The sequence below is a fragment of the Lynx rufus genome, unplaced genomic scaffold (assembly GCF_022079265.1).
Source record: "Lynx rufus isolate CCGP_SWC_20201006 ecotype Redwood Valley unplaced genomic scaffold, mLynRuf1.p SCAF_8, whole genome shotgun sequence".
In the NCBI taxonomy this organism is placed as follows: Eukaryota; Metazoa; Chordata; class Mammalia; order Carnivora; family Felidae; genus Lynx; species Lynx rufus.
This window is the reverse complement of record NW_025814896.1, coordinates 41,051,198-41,068,049: the sequence shown is the minus strand read 5'-3', so window position 1 is coordinate 41,068,049 and position 16,852 is coordinate 41,051,198. Positions and strand designations below refer to the sequence as shown.

The following is a 16,852-nucleotide window of genomic DNA, read 5'->3' as shown; positions in this document are numbered from 1 at the left end:
AAACCCATCAGTAGGATTTTTCAATGAACTATAAAAATGACCAACAAGTTTCCTCTTCATAATCATCTCCTTGATGACTTTTGTGTGAGTATACATACTTCTCTCACATGCCACCATGACACATGTGAATTTTCATCAGTAGGGAATATCCTTGGATCACTATTTTACTGGAAATATGGATTTGCACCAATACACTAGCTCAATTTGTATTCGTGAAACATTCTACACTTTTGCTAAGCAGATGGTCCAGGTGAGGAGCTTTTACTGTAACCAAGAGATATATTAAAAATACCACTTTCAAAGGGACTGAACTTCTCTCCCTGGCCTCAGGATCCCTCCAAGGAGGAATGGCTGTTGGAGTAAGGAGGGCAAAGTCAGACTCTTGGCTTTGTGAGTCTGAAATCCTGAGTATGTCATTTAACCTTTTGATTCTAGATGAGAATCCTATGCTAGATGTTTCATGAGATTGTTGTGAAAATAATACATGTCAAAGAAATGTTTTGTAAACTGGTTATTTTTGGTATTTTTTTAAAAAATTCTGCTTCTTTGAGGTTATTACAGCCATCCTCTATATCAAATCTGTTATATGTATGTATGCCTTTCAGAGTAAGAGGAAAAGAAAGAACAAGCACGAAAATGGATATGTTTGGCCATGTGGTCTTTACTCCTCCTGGAGAGTAACAATTTCTGAATCTATTTAAAAAATGTTGAAATTACAGCAATTAACAGAAAATTACACTGCTGTTTTTTTTAAATTCACAAAGGCACCAAGAAGCTATCTCCCGTATTATTAGCAAAGGCCCACAGTCTGTCTCCATACTCAAACATTTCCAAATAATCCATGTCCTACCCAAGAAGAAAGCTAAATTCATGGTCTATATAAATGGAACAAAATTCTTTATAAGCACTCACATGAATATCTGAGAAAAAAATCAGAATAAAAACACACAAAGTTGTGTATTGTATGAAACCTATTTACTGTTACAATATGTTAATTGCCAAAATTTTGAAATCTAAGCCTCCACAGTATCTCTACTTATTGTGTTACTTTGTTGAGTAATTCTCCTGTTCATCACTAAACATATCCTAAAGATTTTATTAAATAAGCAGAATAAGATGCATGATGAATAGTCCAAGAGAAGCAGTTTCATAAAAAATCCTAATCATGAGGATTTAGCTATCAATTATCCATGTGTACTCCAATTTCACACTCAGAAGTTACTTTAGGGGAATGATTAATTATAAATAAAGGGACCTCAAGATACCAAAAAATTATCATACACCAGGAATCCCTGTCAACAAAGATAGCTTAACTCCTTAAGGAAAATAGCACAGGACAATCCATCCTGTTCTCTTTTACACACAAAACCCATACTATCTAAAGATGTAAAAATGAGATCATGACCAAATGAGTCTGATCAATTTGTATATATTCACCACCAAAAACAATCAGCATAATCCCTTCATTCAATTAATTACTGGAAAATATTCAATCACCTATGTAACCTCCAGAAAGTATGGTCAGCTAGCTTTGGCTCAATGACTAGGCCTACTTGATATTTATGGAATAAATCTTTCTGCTTTTTTTGAGATTGAGGATCAAATTATACCATTTTCAATGTTTTCTAATTATGTTGTTCCTCCTACCTCGTGATGATTCTTGGCCAGCCATTCCTTAATGGTGCTGAGGGCAACGATGGAAGCAGGCTCATTCGGGAATCCTAAGTGAAGAACAGAATAAAACAAATAAACAAAAAAAGATGAAGGCAATAGAGAATTCAATGATGGTATGACACTGAATTTTTCTCATTTAAGCAGTATGCAATTCAACCAATTACTACTGATCAAGACAGGTCTCAGTAAGGTACCCACGGATATGAAGCCCATGATCACACATATGACACATGAAAGGGGCTAGTCCTATGCCAGTCCAGCACTAACAAGAAAAAGGATTTAACTGTCTTTTAAATTCTACAACAGTCAATTAAAAATATATCTACATTTGTTTAAGAGTTTTCAAAGCACTTTCATATAATATTCTCATAAGAGGTGCTCATATAAGGTTTATTACCCTCAATTTATAAACCAAGTAAATATGGCTAGAGAATACATGTACTTGACCCAGGGTCATGGGCCAGCAGGACTCTATCAATGAACTGGCACAAGACAGGACAAACAACTTGCCAAATAGCCATACCACTGAAAGTTATTACCAAAATTCAAAGAAAGTTATTGTCAGAATTCAAAGGCCTTCCTTTTAGGGCCACTGGAAATTATGTTTGAGGGGCGCCTGGGTGGCTCAGTCGGTTAAGCGTCCAACTTCAACTCAGGTAATGATCTCACAGTTCGTGGGCTCAAGCCCTGAGTCAGGCTCAGTGCTGACAGCTCAGAGCCTGGAGTCTGCTTTGGATTCTGGGTCTTTCTCTTTCTCTCTCTGCCCCTCCCCCACTTGTGCTCTGTCTCTCTGTGTCTCTCAAAAATAAATAAATGTTAAAAAAAATTATGTTTGAGATTAAGACAACATGAATTGACCTGGTTGTGCACTATGGATTTGATTTTAGAAAGATGGGAAGAAAGACACTTATGTCCTACTGAGCAGCAGCACACATAATCAGAATTTCTAAAACCCATCCAGAATATCTCTTTAGTTTATATAAATCAAATGTATTTCTGAACTTGCAGAATCATCATACATTCTGCCAATAAAATATATGTGAAGGAATAACCTTACAAATTCTATATTTATGGGGAAAAAAGAAGAAAAGACGGAGTGACTATTCCTTTGAAACTACTTTCTTTAAGTTTACTATTGGCTTCCTAATCACCAAATCTCATATAGTCAATCACTCATTCAAATCAGTCTTCATCTTTTCCTGTATCAGATGTGCTTGACTAGTTTTCCATGTTTCATACCTCTTCCCTCCTTGATTTAAAAAAAAAAATTACTGTTTTAAAGTATACAACACAGTGGATTTGTATAGTTCCACAAAGTTGTGCAGCTATCACCACCAACTCCAGAATATTTTCATCATCCCCCCACAAGATTCTGTGCCCACTAATAGTCATTCCTCAATATCCCTCTACCCCAGCCCCTGGCAGCTACAAATCTATGTTTTGTCACTATAGATTTGAAAATTCTCCTCCTGGATTTTTCAGCACTGCCTTCTATGATTCCTCTCACCTATTTGAGCTCCTCTAGCTCCTTTTTCTAGGAGCATCCATTAAATGTATGCCATTCCCAACATCTAAAGTCAGCCTTCACCTTAGTCGATATTCTGTGTTAGCCAGCTGCAGCATCATCCACTAACATGCCTTTTAATCAGGGGGCTCCTGTGACATTGTTCTGTGCAGATGCAGAAAGAGAGAGGTATTGCTGAAATGGGGAGATCTGGGATTTAAAAGACCAGTTTTATTGGAAGGCAAATACATATTCCAGTAGTTTATACTAATGGTATAAAACTCATTACACTTTCAGAGAAAATGTATGAAAGAAGAGGAGCAAGAGAGAGATGTTTGTCCGCATTTCCAAGAACAAATGTTGCTTTTCTGATTAGGTTTCTACCTACACACTTTGTAAGAGAGTGCATTAGGAAAGGGGACAAAATAAAGCAGGGCCAAGCTCCACTTGACCACTGTCATATGAGAGAGAGAACCACTGTCATAGGAAAAATGTGCACAACTTTTTATTTTTTTATTTTTTTAACATTTATTTATTTTTGAGACAGAGAGAGACAGAGCATGAACAGGGGAGGGGCAGAGAGAGAGGGAGACACAGAATCTGAAATGGGCTCCAGGCTCTGAGCTGTCAGCACAGAGCCCGACGCGGGGCTCGGACTCACAAACCATGAGATCATGACCTGAGCTGAAGTCAGATGCTTAACCGACTGAGCCACCCAGGCACCCCATAACTTTTTAAACTTTGTAAATTCATCTGTGACATTTGGGATTGTGAATTTGTTTTGAACTGTTTCATCTATTTACATTTTCCTTAAATGAAGGTTTCAAAATATAAAACCCTTAAAATAAAACCTGTTAGTTAGCTCGTTCATTAAGCAAATTATTATTGAACCAGAAAAGAGAAGATATATAGACATGTTTAATGAGCCCCTGTCCTCTAAAACCCAAAGTCAGAGGGAGGAAATAAATAAGAGGCATGCATGCGAATGAATCAGGGATGTGGGGACACAGACAAAGGGAGCTAAGCAAGAAAGAGGAGGCTTTCTAGGAAGTGATAGAATGTTTGGGGAAGAGAACAATAAAGCAGGGAGCTGAGGAGACACTGTCCTCAGAAGTATGTGTGAGCAAGTAGGAATTAATGGAAAAGGTAAGAGAAGTGATGAGAGGTAGAAAGAAAAGGAGTCCCTGTGGACTGCAAGGAAAAAGCAAGAGGCTGGGATGGGCATTTGTGGTTAGGGGTTAACTACAGGTGGCTTTTCTAGTTTACCTTACCCCCACCTCCCCTCTGAGTTTAACATCTGCATTTGTAATCACCTGGATACCTCCCCTTGATGCACTCCAGAACCAGAAGTGTAATGTGTATTCTTCCACAAAATGAACTTCTTCCAGTTTTTCTGGTTTCTGCTCAGGGATATCTCTCTCCTAGACACTGCTTCAGTATTTGACTGTTTCCCCAGCTGGTAACTGAGTCCTCTGAAATATTTTATACCACTTCCTTTCCTTCTTTGCCATCTGATCTCATTCAAAGAACAATCAGTCCTCACTTTGATTACTGTAGTTGACTCATAATTGTGCCTCTTTGGTCATTCCCCTGCTTCTCCATTCTGTTGAGCACACTTCTAAGTGATTCTTCCTAAAGTATAGTTACCACAACATTACACAAAGCAATGGTGACCTTGGGGACTCTCCAGCAACTATAGAGTGGACTTTAGCTCCTTAGCTGGGCATGATACACCACAAGGAGCCTTTCTAGACTTGGGTCTTAGTTTTTCCTATTTATTCTCCTCCCATGAAATTCTTCTCCAACTTTTTGATGTGTTTAAGAAGTACTTAAATCATAAGATTATAGGGCTATATAAAGCTAATAAATACTGTAATCATGCTCAGTTGCAATGGCCGTCAGCATTAACCTTTAGAAGACGTAAGTCCCCACAGAGAAATTATAAAAATTCTCATAGAACCATGGCAACTACAGTCAGTTCCCAATTATATGTGACCTCCTGGTCACTTTCCCACATCTATCAAAGCCTCTGGCACTGAGCTATGGTTTTCATCTGTATCTCAAGGCTTGCCATAACCGTGGGTGACTTCAGTGTCCAATAAGATGACCCACCTGGCCTGCCAGTTACTTGACCTGGTCATTTTTGACAACCACCTCCACTCCACCGCCTCCCTAGATCACACCCTGCTCCTTGAAGCAACATTTTTATTCCCAAATTACTAATTTAAGCATGCTCTCTCAAAACTTGTTCTATCTTTAGTTTGTTCTGCTACCTTCCAAGGGATGTCCTTTATAAGCCCTTGAAGCCCAAACTAGTGCTCATATTTCCTGCCTGAATGGTGTGACTCTTTCCTACCTCTCTAGGCTCTTCTCACACTGTATCGCTCGTTGCTTCCTCAACTCCAGCTACACTGACCTTCTTTCTGTTCTTTGAATGTGGCATGTTTGCTTTTGCTCTCTGCCAGAAGGCCTTGCTCATGCTGTATCTTCTTCCTGAAATGACATTTCTCCCTCGTTTCCTAGCTTATTTTAACTTTTATTTGTTCTTTTCCCAGTCATCACTTCTCCAGAGAAGGCTTCTCTGACGACTCCCTATTTGACACTTTCATAACATCATGTACCTTTCCCTGGTGGTACTCATCTTAGCTTCAATTTTACCTTTATTTATGTACATATTTGATTAATAATCCTAGTAGAGTGAAAGCCCTAAGGAGGCAGACATCACATCTGTGTTTTGCTTATCACTGTCTCTCTAAACCATTGCTGGCACCTACAAGATGATCAATAAATGTGTGTTGAATGAGTGAATGGACTGTGGACTTGTGATTCATTGTACTGACAGCAAGAAAGCCAGCACTGGGAGAACAAGGGTGTTTAGCTCTAGAGTCTCAGAGGGTGAAGGGTGCAATGATATATCCACATTATCCTATTTCATCCCTGAGGGGAAACTACTGAGAAGACAGTTCCTAATGGAATGATATCCTGTAATCAATTAAAAATGGAGGGAAATATCAAGACAAATGTCCCTGAAAATATGCCTTCTTTCAGTGGGCATATATCTATACAAGATGAAGTATGGTGTTCAGAGGAAACATCAACAGCACAATTCTTTGTCCACTTAACTGCAAGACTCCAAGGGTTACAAGTAAGACCAATGAATAGACAGGATAGATTTTTGCTCAGGGATGGGCTCCCGACGACAGTAAGGCCTACCTCAGGAGGTCACAATGTATTCTGGTCACCAGAGGGCTTTTGTTCATAAAAGCAGGATGGCCACCCAGAGGGAAGGCTGCAGACAAGCTTTAGATGAATCATTGAATTAAATGACATAGAAAATCTCTTCCAAGTATGAGGGTCAATGAGGCTGAACAAGCCATTAATAATTTAGGGCCAGGCGTGCAGGGAATTATATATGTGTGTGCCCAGGTGTACATAGAATCTGTGCTTCTGTTGGCATTCCAAAACTTAGTTCCTTATTCATTAGTATAGATTATTAAATGTAACTTCTGTTGTGAATGTTGAAGTTGATTTACAGAATGTGTAAGTGATTTTTTCTTTTTGTTTACTTTTATATTGAAACTACTTGCAAAATATTTACATACACACAAATGTACATACATACATCATACACACATACAACCCTTACCCAAATCAAGATATAAAATATTTCTTTTTTTTTTAATTTTTTTTTTCAACGTTTATTTATTTTTGGGACAGAGAGAGACAGAGCATGAACGGGGGAGGGGCAGAGAGAGAGGGAGACACAGAATCGGAAACAGGCTCCAGGCTCTGAGCCATCAGCCCAGAGCCCGACGCGGGGCTCGAACCCACGGACCGTGAGATCGTGACCTGGCTGAAGTCGGACACTTAACCGACTGCGCCACCCAGGCGCCCCAAGATATAAAATATTTCTAGCTCTTCAGAAAACCGCCTCGTCCCAAGTCAATATCTACCCCATGAAGAAACTGCTATTCTCTCTTCTACTGTCACAGATTCGTTTTGTCTGTTGTTACGCTTCACATATATAGACATTACAATGTGCACCCCTTTTGGTCTAAATTTTTCAACATTATGCCTGCCTGATTTATTCATGTTGTTACATATAGCAGAAGCTTCTTCTTCTTCTCTGCAGTGTTGTATTCCATTGTATGAATATGCCACAATTTATTTAGCCATTCTACTGTTGATGGACAAGTGGGTTGTTTGAGCTATTAGGAATGAAGTTGCCATGAACATTCTCATAAATGTCATTTGGTGGACATGAGCACTGTTTCTGTTGAGTATATACCTGGAGCTGGGGCTACCAGTTCATCGCTTAAGCAGACATTTAACTCTGGTAGATTCTGCCAGTTTTCCAAAGCAGTTTTACCCATTTACACTCCTACCAGAATTAAACCAACACAATATTTACAAATTTTGAACAAGAGAGGTAAAAATTGAAACAGAAAATTCAATTTACAATAGTTTTTTATCCATGGTACAGCAAATAACTCATTAGACAGATATTTTCCTTTTACTCAGTTATTAAGCAGATATTTCTCTTTTAATCAAATTGCAGAAAGATATAGCAATGAAGATTCACTGAAGGTCCTGCCCAGCCATTGGACTATTCGTTTGATGGAATTGTTAAAAATCTGGAATGTTTTCAACACAATTCGAATGAATCTGGTTTTGACCTTATCATAGATGAAGTTCCTCTCTAGGTTTCATTCTTTTATTCTTTTGCTGTTGTTGATAATTCTCCAATATCTTCAACTTTGTCGATTGCTCTGACAAAAAACTAAATTTGTTTCCCTGACATAAAAAAAAAATACCACTTTCTACAAATTGGTGTTTGTGGTGTGTGTCAGAGCAGAGGTAGGTGGGGTGTTGGGTGAAGCAGGCGAAGGGGATTAAGAGTGCACATCTCGATAAGCGCTGAGTAATGTGTAGAATTTTTGATCATTATATTATACACCTGAAGCTAATATAACACTGTGTCGGTTATACTTGAATTAAAGAATAATAAAAATACATAAAATAAAACACATTCTACTGAAAATCTAGCATATTCTACTGAAATAAAAGTAGACATAATTTGCTTTGCCTGTAAAACTACCCTTTTTGCAGGCAGAAGCAATGGATCAGCTTTTGTTTTAAACCTAAAATGACAGTCTGCTTGCAGCTCTGGATCACCCTACCATCGAGGGCATATGGTAATGCCTTAAGTCAGTTATTTCAAAGAAGTTCTTACTGCAAAAAAATATCAAATTGAACATAATTCCAGGTATGATTAACCCATGTGTCCAAATGTCAACCCCCCTCTACCATGTACAGTCTAGCCGGGGCCTCGCTTTCTTGCATCGTCCCTGATATCCTTGTCAAGCCCAGCCATAAGGAGTCACCTCTGCCTTAACTGTGGATGCCTCTCTAGCAGTTGTAAGAATAAGGCAACCTAGATATCAATGCCCAGGCAAAGCTCACAAGCGTAAAAACCATGCACAAGTTCTGGAGTGGTTTTCGCCTCAAAGGGTGTTTAGTCCATAATCGCATCTCACCAAGAAGGGTACTTAGTCCAAAGCTGTGATGAAACACTGGTTGCCATACTAACCATCCTTCAGTGGCTAGAAGCACAAGATTAGTACTGAATTGCGATAAATATTCAGAAGTTAGAATCAAGAGTTAAAAAAAATCAAAAGCAAAAACAAAACTTCTCTGGAACTCTGCATGTGAAATTCACATTCAATTTTGAGTTCTCCCTCCTTATCAAGTCTTTAAAGCATGTTGGTACTTTTTTTTCTATTTACACACAAACTCAAGCAAAATACTATGCAGGTCTTAAACATGGGGTGTTCAGCATTGATGCAAATCTCAGACTGTCCCAAATGACAGGGATGTATCACTGGGTTTATTGAAATGTTAACATCAGTTGAACTGAGATTGTCAATGTTGATTATCAATGCAAAATTACACTTTGCTTCAATTTTGAGACAGTATAACCATAACATTTTCCATCTTAGCACAAAAATTCTGGTGTGGGGACCACAGGGACATGAAATAGTATACTTTACAAGCTCAAGTAAAAGGACATGAAGCGTGAGATGAGTTGTCTTTCTCAGAACATTCCTCATGACTATTTCTTGAACGAACACACACACACACCTGCCTTTGGTCAGGAGGAGAGGTAGGGGGATACGGATGGAGGGTGCACCGAGGTGCGGGGCTATGGGGGTATAGGAGTATGGAGTATATGGGTGAGCAAGGGAAAGTATGGGAAATGAATTTATTTTTTAATCTGAAAACAGTTTTTGTCAACCCCTTCCCCCTAGGCCTCCTTCCAAGACATAAAAGCAATTCTGATAGCACGATGAAATCAAATTACTTGAAAGGAATGAGCTGAAGGAGGCTCACCGTTAAGCAATCGCTAGAGCAGCCACTCAGACAATTCTGGCTAAAGGCTGAGTTTCACAAAAGATAAAACAGGTGAAGTAATAAGAGTGACACTGGCCTCAGTGACTGCAGTGAGCACAGCAGCAGAATGCTAAAGAGGGTGTCACTGGCTTTCCTCAGGAGAGCAAAGGGCACCACAGTAGGCAAGAGCGAGACATCCCCAGCCTGTCAGTAAGATGGTGGAGTCTCAGCTGGTGTTGAAAAGGCAGGTTTTTGTAAAATATGCACATATATACATAATATGGCATCTTAACAAGTTCAATAGACATAGCAGATGCTGACAACACCCTATATACATCCCCTTGGCATATGCCATCCTTGCACACTGGCTTGATTTACACCCACTAGCACCAGCAGGCTTTTAACTGAGGGTGTCCATAGTGACACCACAGGTGGGGCAGGTCCAAAGTGTCAGGGAATCAGGACCACCAGCAACATTTCTCAACCCATGATTAATGAGAGATTGTGGATAAATATCCCAGCTCACTCACCCCTCAGGCAAGACAACACTGAGGTGCATGCTTCATACAGTTTCCTCAAGTTGCCCGGTGGGATTACCCACCTGTTGTTCACAGTGGCAAACTGCATTCTTATTGGCTTCTTTCCCTGAAATCATCTCCCCAGTTAACTACTTGAACTCAAACCCTTGCCTCTGAGCCTGATTTGGGGGGAAGCCAAACCACGACTGCAATCAACATGCATTCATGAACTTGAGAAAATGAGGGGTCATGTTTTATCTGATGGCACCCATTCTTCAGACTTTTCTACTTGTAAGGTCTGGCATGTGCACGGTAGATAAATGTTTTATAAACTACTTAATGATATGGAGGAAATAAGTTGGAAGTTGTCAGCATGGAAGCACAATAGTATTTTACTTTGGGGAGGGGGGAGGGTAGAGGTCATATAGGTCAGGCTCACACTGGCATGGAAGCCTGGCCCCACTGGACAGAAATCCTGAAACCACAGTAAACTGTTGCTGCTGCTGCTGCTGCTGCTGTTAACATTTATTGAGTAGTTATTATGTACATGTCACTCTACCTAGCATTTATATGTATTATATTAATTAATCTCCACAACAACCCAATGAAAAGAACAAGGGAGAATAATTAAAGATGAGCTGGTCTATAAATGAACAGTGACTTTAGTGTATTCAGGGAGGCAGTGACCAAAGATGATTAATTTGGTTTTATATTAAAAACTACCAAGAGGTGTGCAAAATGCAGTCTAAGTGTTATGCAAGCATTGGTAGACTCAGTATCAATCACTAATGTGGTTTAAACCAGCATATGCTTGAAGAGGAAGCAAAGATACTGTATGTGGCCATGGGTGGCAAGGGTGGGAGCCTAGGCTGTCCTTAAGAGCCCTGTCACCTCTGGCTTCCACATAAAATTGCCTGAACCTTCAAAACTCCCTTCAAGATGTGTATAGTCTTTCCCATTTTATAGAATGAAAGTGACTCTTAGAGAACCCAAGCAAGGGGCAGGGCCAATACCCAAGCCTGGGTCTGCCTGATTCCACCCATACCCTAGCCGAGTGCCTGCTATTGTTCATCCTCCCACATCCATAGAATGAATGGAATTTACCATGACCCCTCTCCTTCAGAGATTCGCCTCCTGAGGCAACAGTTTCAAACTCCAAGAGAAGGAAATGAAATTGGAGGCACATAGGATGAGAAAGCTTGTTTCAGTGTGCCAAGCACGGGGTCTCATGCCTGGTCACACCCAATAGACCTGGGGTCACTGATGTTTTGCTCTCTTTCTCGGGTGGCAGCACCCAGTCTACCATTTAATGTCTGCATTTCAGAGTATGGATGGGGCCCAAGGAATCCCCTTGGATTGTAGAAAAGCTGGTGGATGGGATGGTACAATTACTCCTCAACATATAGGTACCATCATTCTGGACACAATTGGAACTTAGAAATCTGAAGCTCACTGGCTCACAACAGAACTTCTGTGTATCACACCTCTCTCTGTGGTCCTGCCTTACCCATTATTTTGTTCAGCTTAGCACTGATTTTCCAAGCGAGACCTCTAGGATTGTCATATATACAAGGGAGAAGGAAAATTCTGTACTTCTTATCATTAAACTCTCTCCACACACGTTCTTTCATTTCACTTGACATTATGTGTTCCATAGCAAGTGACACTCCATAAATTCTACTATATTCAGCCTCAGACTTGAGTTACTTGTGCTTTCACCTACTTAAAACATTGTGCAACATGAAGTTTTCCTTTCAAGTTGTCTTTCCTTTGCTCTGCAAAGCGGGTATGAATGAGCTGCACTTTTATGGGACACAAGGTTACAATCTATGCAAGCTTCATCAGTTTCTAAAACTTATGAGTTCCAGCTTCTATTTCTGAGGATATTTTTTAAATCATCTTTTGCCTAAGGAATTATAATAATGACCTAAGAAATGGCTCGTGAAACAAATGCTATTCTATGCAAGCTGTTCCTACTAACTTTGAATAAGTCTCTTGAGAAAGGAGATGAAAGATCTCATAGAATCACCTGGAACAGAAGATTTCTAATATTCTCTTTTAAAAGAACATTTTTCCTACAGGGGCAATCAAGGGAGTTCACCAAGGGTATCACATTTGAGTAGGAAAGATTTATATTGGGATCTACTGAAAAGACAAAAATGAAGTTTCTACTTTTGAACTGGTGGCACCCTGTGGTGCATGGACCTTGTAGCCAATGATCTTTCTAAACATAAAGCACACCATGTCATAGCCATGCTAAGAGATGCCAGTGACTTGCTCCACACTTGTGACCAAAGTCCAAACTCCTCATTTTGGCTTTCCAGAGCAGTTGTGTGGCCCCCCTCATACTCTGAAATGCTTGGTTACCATGAGTACCTCCACTGGAATATAAACTCCATGAGGCAGAGCCCTTATCTGTCTTATTCACCTTTTCACCCTCAGTGCTCAGAGCAAAGTATGTGCTCAATAAGGTGTGAAGCTTCCTAGCATCCTGAAATGATTTTATGCCACCTAAAGCCTAGGAAAATCATCTCTCTCACCGGAGGGAAGGAAACAAACTAATTCTGTGCAGCTGTCTTGTGCCTGCTGGGCAAGAACTTCCACAACACATGTGACCTTGGCACAACCTAAAGGCATGGACTTAGGAGAATGAGAACTAGGTCCCTTGGCTTTAGGTCCAAAAAACACCTCTTGGGCTTCTGTGACCTTCAAGCTGGGTCAGAGAACAGGAGCTCCTTAAGAGACACACCATTATAGAGGGTCTCTTAGCTTCAAGTGTCCCTGACTTAGAGGCATGAAACCACGTATGTCCTAAAAAGCTTTTATGTTCCCACCTGCACAGCCAGGTTGCAAGGTTCTCCTGAAGGAGATGCGCTGAATATTTTCATCACAGCTTCCAGCAGCATTAACCATGACACCATAATATGGAAGAAGAGGAGTGAGTCCCCAAAGCCCTGCTTATTGGCTTTTACTCCCCAGTAACTAGCCAAGTTCCCCTGAAGGCCTAAGTTTGCAAACTGCCCTCATAATCCCAGGAATTTCTCTGAAGTTTCTCACTGATCAACTCTTGTGCAATAAACACTGAGCATGGAGAGCCTCTCCTCTTCACATATGAATGTTATGACAGACCTTGGCTGCTACACTCATGTCCTGAGGTCCATCTGAACCAGTCTCCAGATTACAGCATGTGAAGTTTTCTTAGATAGAGCTGGTGCAATTGGTGAGAACTCCACTCTATGGTTTGATAGAATTTACAAATGGCAGCCACTCTTTTGCTGAGAAACACAGAGATTAATGCAATCTTAGCAACTCAGACTGTGATTAAAAATAACATATTATTTGATATAATTATATAATTTCTATGATCAAAAATATGTCTTTTGGTATACTGAAAGCCCACTGGAGTACATCATCCTGAAAATCATTTTCAAAGACACTCTGAAAGATCACAAGTGAGAAATTCTGAAAATTTCTCTGTTGTGATGGAGAACACAGTTTGATGTGGGCAGTAATGTCACCATTAGACTACTGTGTCTCTTTTTGATGGTTTGGATTCTGAATGTGCTAGATTGGATGAGCATATTGAATTCCTCACTCCTCTTTGCCACACCCTCTGGCACCCTTATTTTTCAAAACTATCCTGTAAGTGGAGTATATTTCCCTGTGTCACTGATGTTGAGTCTGGCTATGTGACTTGCTTTGGTCAATGGGATGGGAGCGAATGCGAGACTTTAAGAGCATTCACCGGCATAAAAATGGAATGTTCCAGGTAGCCACTGCCCTTTCAGAATGGCACCTGAAGTGAGGTAGGTGAAACAGACTGACCACTACCAAAAGGCTGGGATCCAGGTCAGTCAGGTCCAGCCCAGCCTCAACCAGTTAAACCCAGCCAATCTGCAGAACTGTGAACAAGAGAATAAATGCCATTTGCTGTTAGCCTTTGGTCTTTCGAGGTCATTTGTAATGCAGAAAAATCTGACTGATACATTGAGCAAAGACTGATATGATTTTTGAAATCCCACTGAGGATGTACGGCACTCAGGAGTGGTTTTTCTTCTTATCTAGGTCTTGGCCAGTTTTGGAAGATGGTTTCACTTGTTGACTGTCCAGAGTAAAAATATTATATATGTAATAAATTGTGCATATTACTGCAAAGAATTCAGAGGCATGGGAATTGTTTCCAGAGAAACCCTGGAATAAGGAAAAGAGAAAACGTTTGCAGTCAAACCTACTAGACATTGCATCCTGCCGTGAAAACGGCAATCTGTGTGAGTATAGCCTGTTCCTTTTTATTCTTTTTAAGATTTTATTCTTAAGTAATGTCTATATCCAATGTGTGGCTCGAACTCACAACACTGAGATCAAGGGTCACATGCTCCACTGACCGAGCCAGGCAGGTGTTTCTACAAAGCATGTTTCTATTCTTTGCCCACCCAGTAATATGGGGATAAGGCTACCCTCTTGCTGTGAAGATTAAATAGAATAAGTCACATACCCTTTTTTCCTCTCAGGGCTTATTTAGGTCCCTCTCCCTGCATTTACCTTATTTACTTAAAGGTGTGAGAAAACCAAAAGATGTAAGGAAACCTAAAGGTACATGAATGCCATTCCTCACCTGAGGCCTGGAAACCCAGCTAGGAGCACCAAACTCTTCAGTATGTCCTAGAGTCAGAACCTCAAGTGAAGGTATGATCAATTGTTTCCCCTGAGAGCCTGGAAATAGATTTACATTACCTATTTTTCCCCAGAATCCCCTCCTAATACTAGAAAATATAATTTTTTGGTAAGAGAAACAAGTAGTAGAAGGAGAGGTATTCATAAAGTGACCTCATTTATAGCTAAACCTCTGAATTGTACCGTACTTACTATAGTCAAGTATCGGCATCCAAAAGACGCTTGCTAGTTAGACTCCCAATCACTACACTGTGGATTTCACAACATCCCAGTGATATGATGAATATGCTTCTGTAACAAATCTAAAATGAATTTGGAGCGGCCTGAGCAATGGCCTCTGATTCATCACAGATATGACCTTTTCTTGTTCTATCTGGAACATTCCCTTCACTGGCTTTTAGATTTCTAAGGTTTACCCAAACATAAGACACCGCTCCTAAAATTGCCCAGAAAAATGTAATTGGAAGTGACGTATGTACTATTTCCCTCAAACAGAAGCCGAGCTCGTTCCTCTTAACCACAGTGAGGTATTTGGGGGAATAGTAAGCATTTGGGGAATGATAGGAGAATGGAAGAGACCAAATAAACCACAGAATTTTAAAGCAGGAAAACTGCATTTTAAAATGCAAATTTCCCACAATGCTCATCATTTGTCAGTCTTAATAATGAATGATAGTATTTCACCAACCATGAGCTCCAGACCAAGTTTGTGGTAGCATAATGAAATCCTAGAAGGGCATATTTCTCATCAAAAATCAATTTGTTCTCTGGCTTGAGCTGTAGTAAGCAGACACAAGATAGCATGAAGTTGTAATGTGCCATAAAAACCTGCCAGGACCAGAAAAGAAGTTTAGGGTGTGCTTTTAGTGTGAATAAATATCCATTTAAACATAAATGTTAAAGATTTATTTTGACGGATCCCTCTAGGAAGTTGGAACTTTTGTGTACACTCAAAGGTATTCCTGAGAGAAAAATAAAGCAGATGTTTGCACAGTATTTTATGTATGTGACACCTGACATTATTTTTCTTCTTAAAAAGTAGAATGGCGTTCTGGCACACAAGAGGCTTGGAAGTTGTCACTCCCTCCTAACAAGTGATAGGCTGAAGAAACTGAAAAAAAAATCAACAACTTTTCTTAGATCTTTCAGAGAAGTGAGGTCCCAGGGCAAATCACTGTAGAAACAGGCAGGTGAATACAGAGAACCACAATTTCACGGAGCAGCAGCTCTTTGAGCAGAAACGTCCACAGGAACCAGTACAAGGGGAGGGAAACCTAAACTGTAGTTAAAGAACTGTTGGAGCTTGGGGTACACATGTCTTAGAGTTAAAAACTCCAGAGGTGCCTAGCCTTAGGGTGCCCACCCCACTTTTGTAAGTTTTATCTCCAGGAGCTCGACCAGGTTTTCTCACAGTGAATATAAAGAAAACCCTCCCTCATGCCACCTGCAGGGGGGCAGGGAAAGGGACTATGGCAATATCTTGGTTTGAGAACATAAATTGTTCTGGAAACATGCTTGTAGTCCAAAACACTTGCATATCAAAGCGAATTTCAAGAACCATTGTCTCGGTTGTGATCATGTGACAGGCGGCATCATGTACTACTCATATTGCAAGATAACGCTTACTTATCAAGTTAAAATTTTTTAGAAATGTTTGCTCATCTTGCAGAACGCTCGCGGAACAACTTACTTGCAATCCAAGGTTTTACTGTATTTTGAAATAGGCCACACTGTTCTCAACAAGGCTTGCCTTCAGGAGAAATTATGTTACCAGAGCCTAAACTACCTGGGGGAAGGGGAATATTCTAGTCCAGCCAGCTCTAGCCATCCGTCCACATGGGGGAAGGAAAACACCCAACTGTAGCCCATGCTAGTCATCCAATCTCACCTGAAGAGGGAAAGAGGGAAAATAAGAAGGACTTGTGACATTCTCAGTTCAGAGGCATGGGCTCACTAACGACGGAGACCTGAGCAGAGGTCTAGAGCATGTTTCCCCTTCCCCACACCTCACCACCAAATTACTAAAGGCCTATTTACTGTAGTTCCATTTACCAAATACACCATGTTCAGCTATCAAGAAAAAAAAAATCAA

General features: G+C 40.2%; 1 protein-coding gene across 1 annotated transcript in view; it reads right to left on the bottom strand.

Annotated features, from left to right (window-relative positions):
* MACROD2 (mono-ADP ribosylhydrolase 2) overlaps nucleotides 1–16,852 on the bottom strand; it is a 2,039,958-nt gene that overhangs the window by 483,340 nt on the left and 1,539,766 nt on the right. The window contains exon 8 of the mRNA XM_047069512.1: nucleotides 1,648–1,721. Coding sequence (XP_046925468.1) covers nucleotides 1,648–1,721 — 74 coding nt within the window. The remainder of the gene's footprint in view (nucleotides 1–1,647; nucleotides 1,722–16,852) is intronic.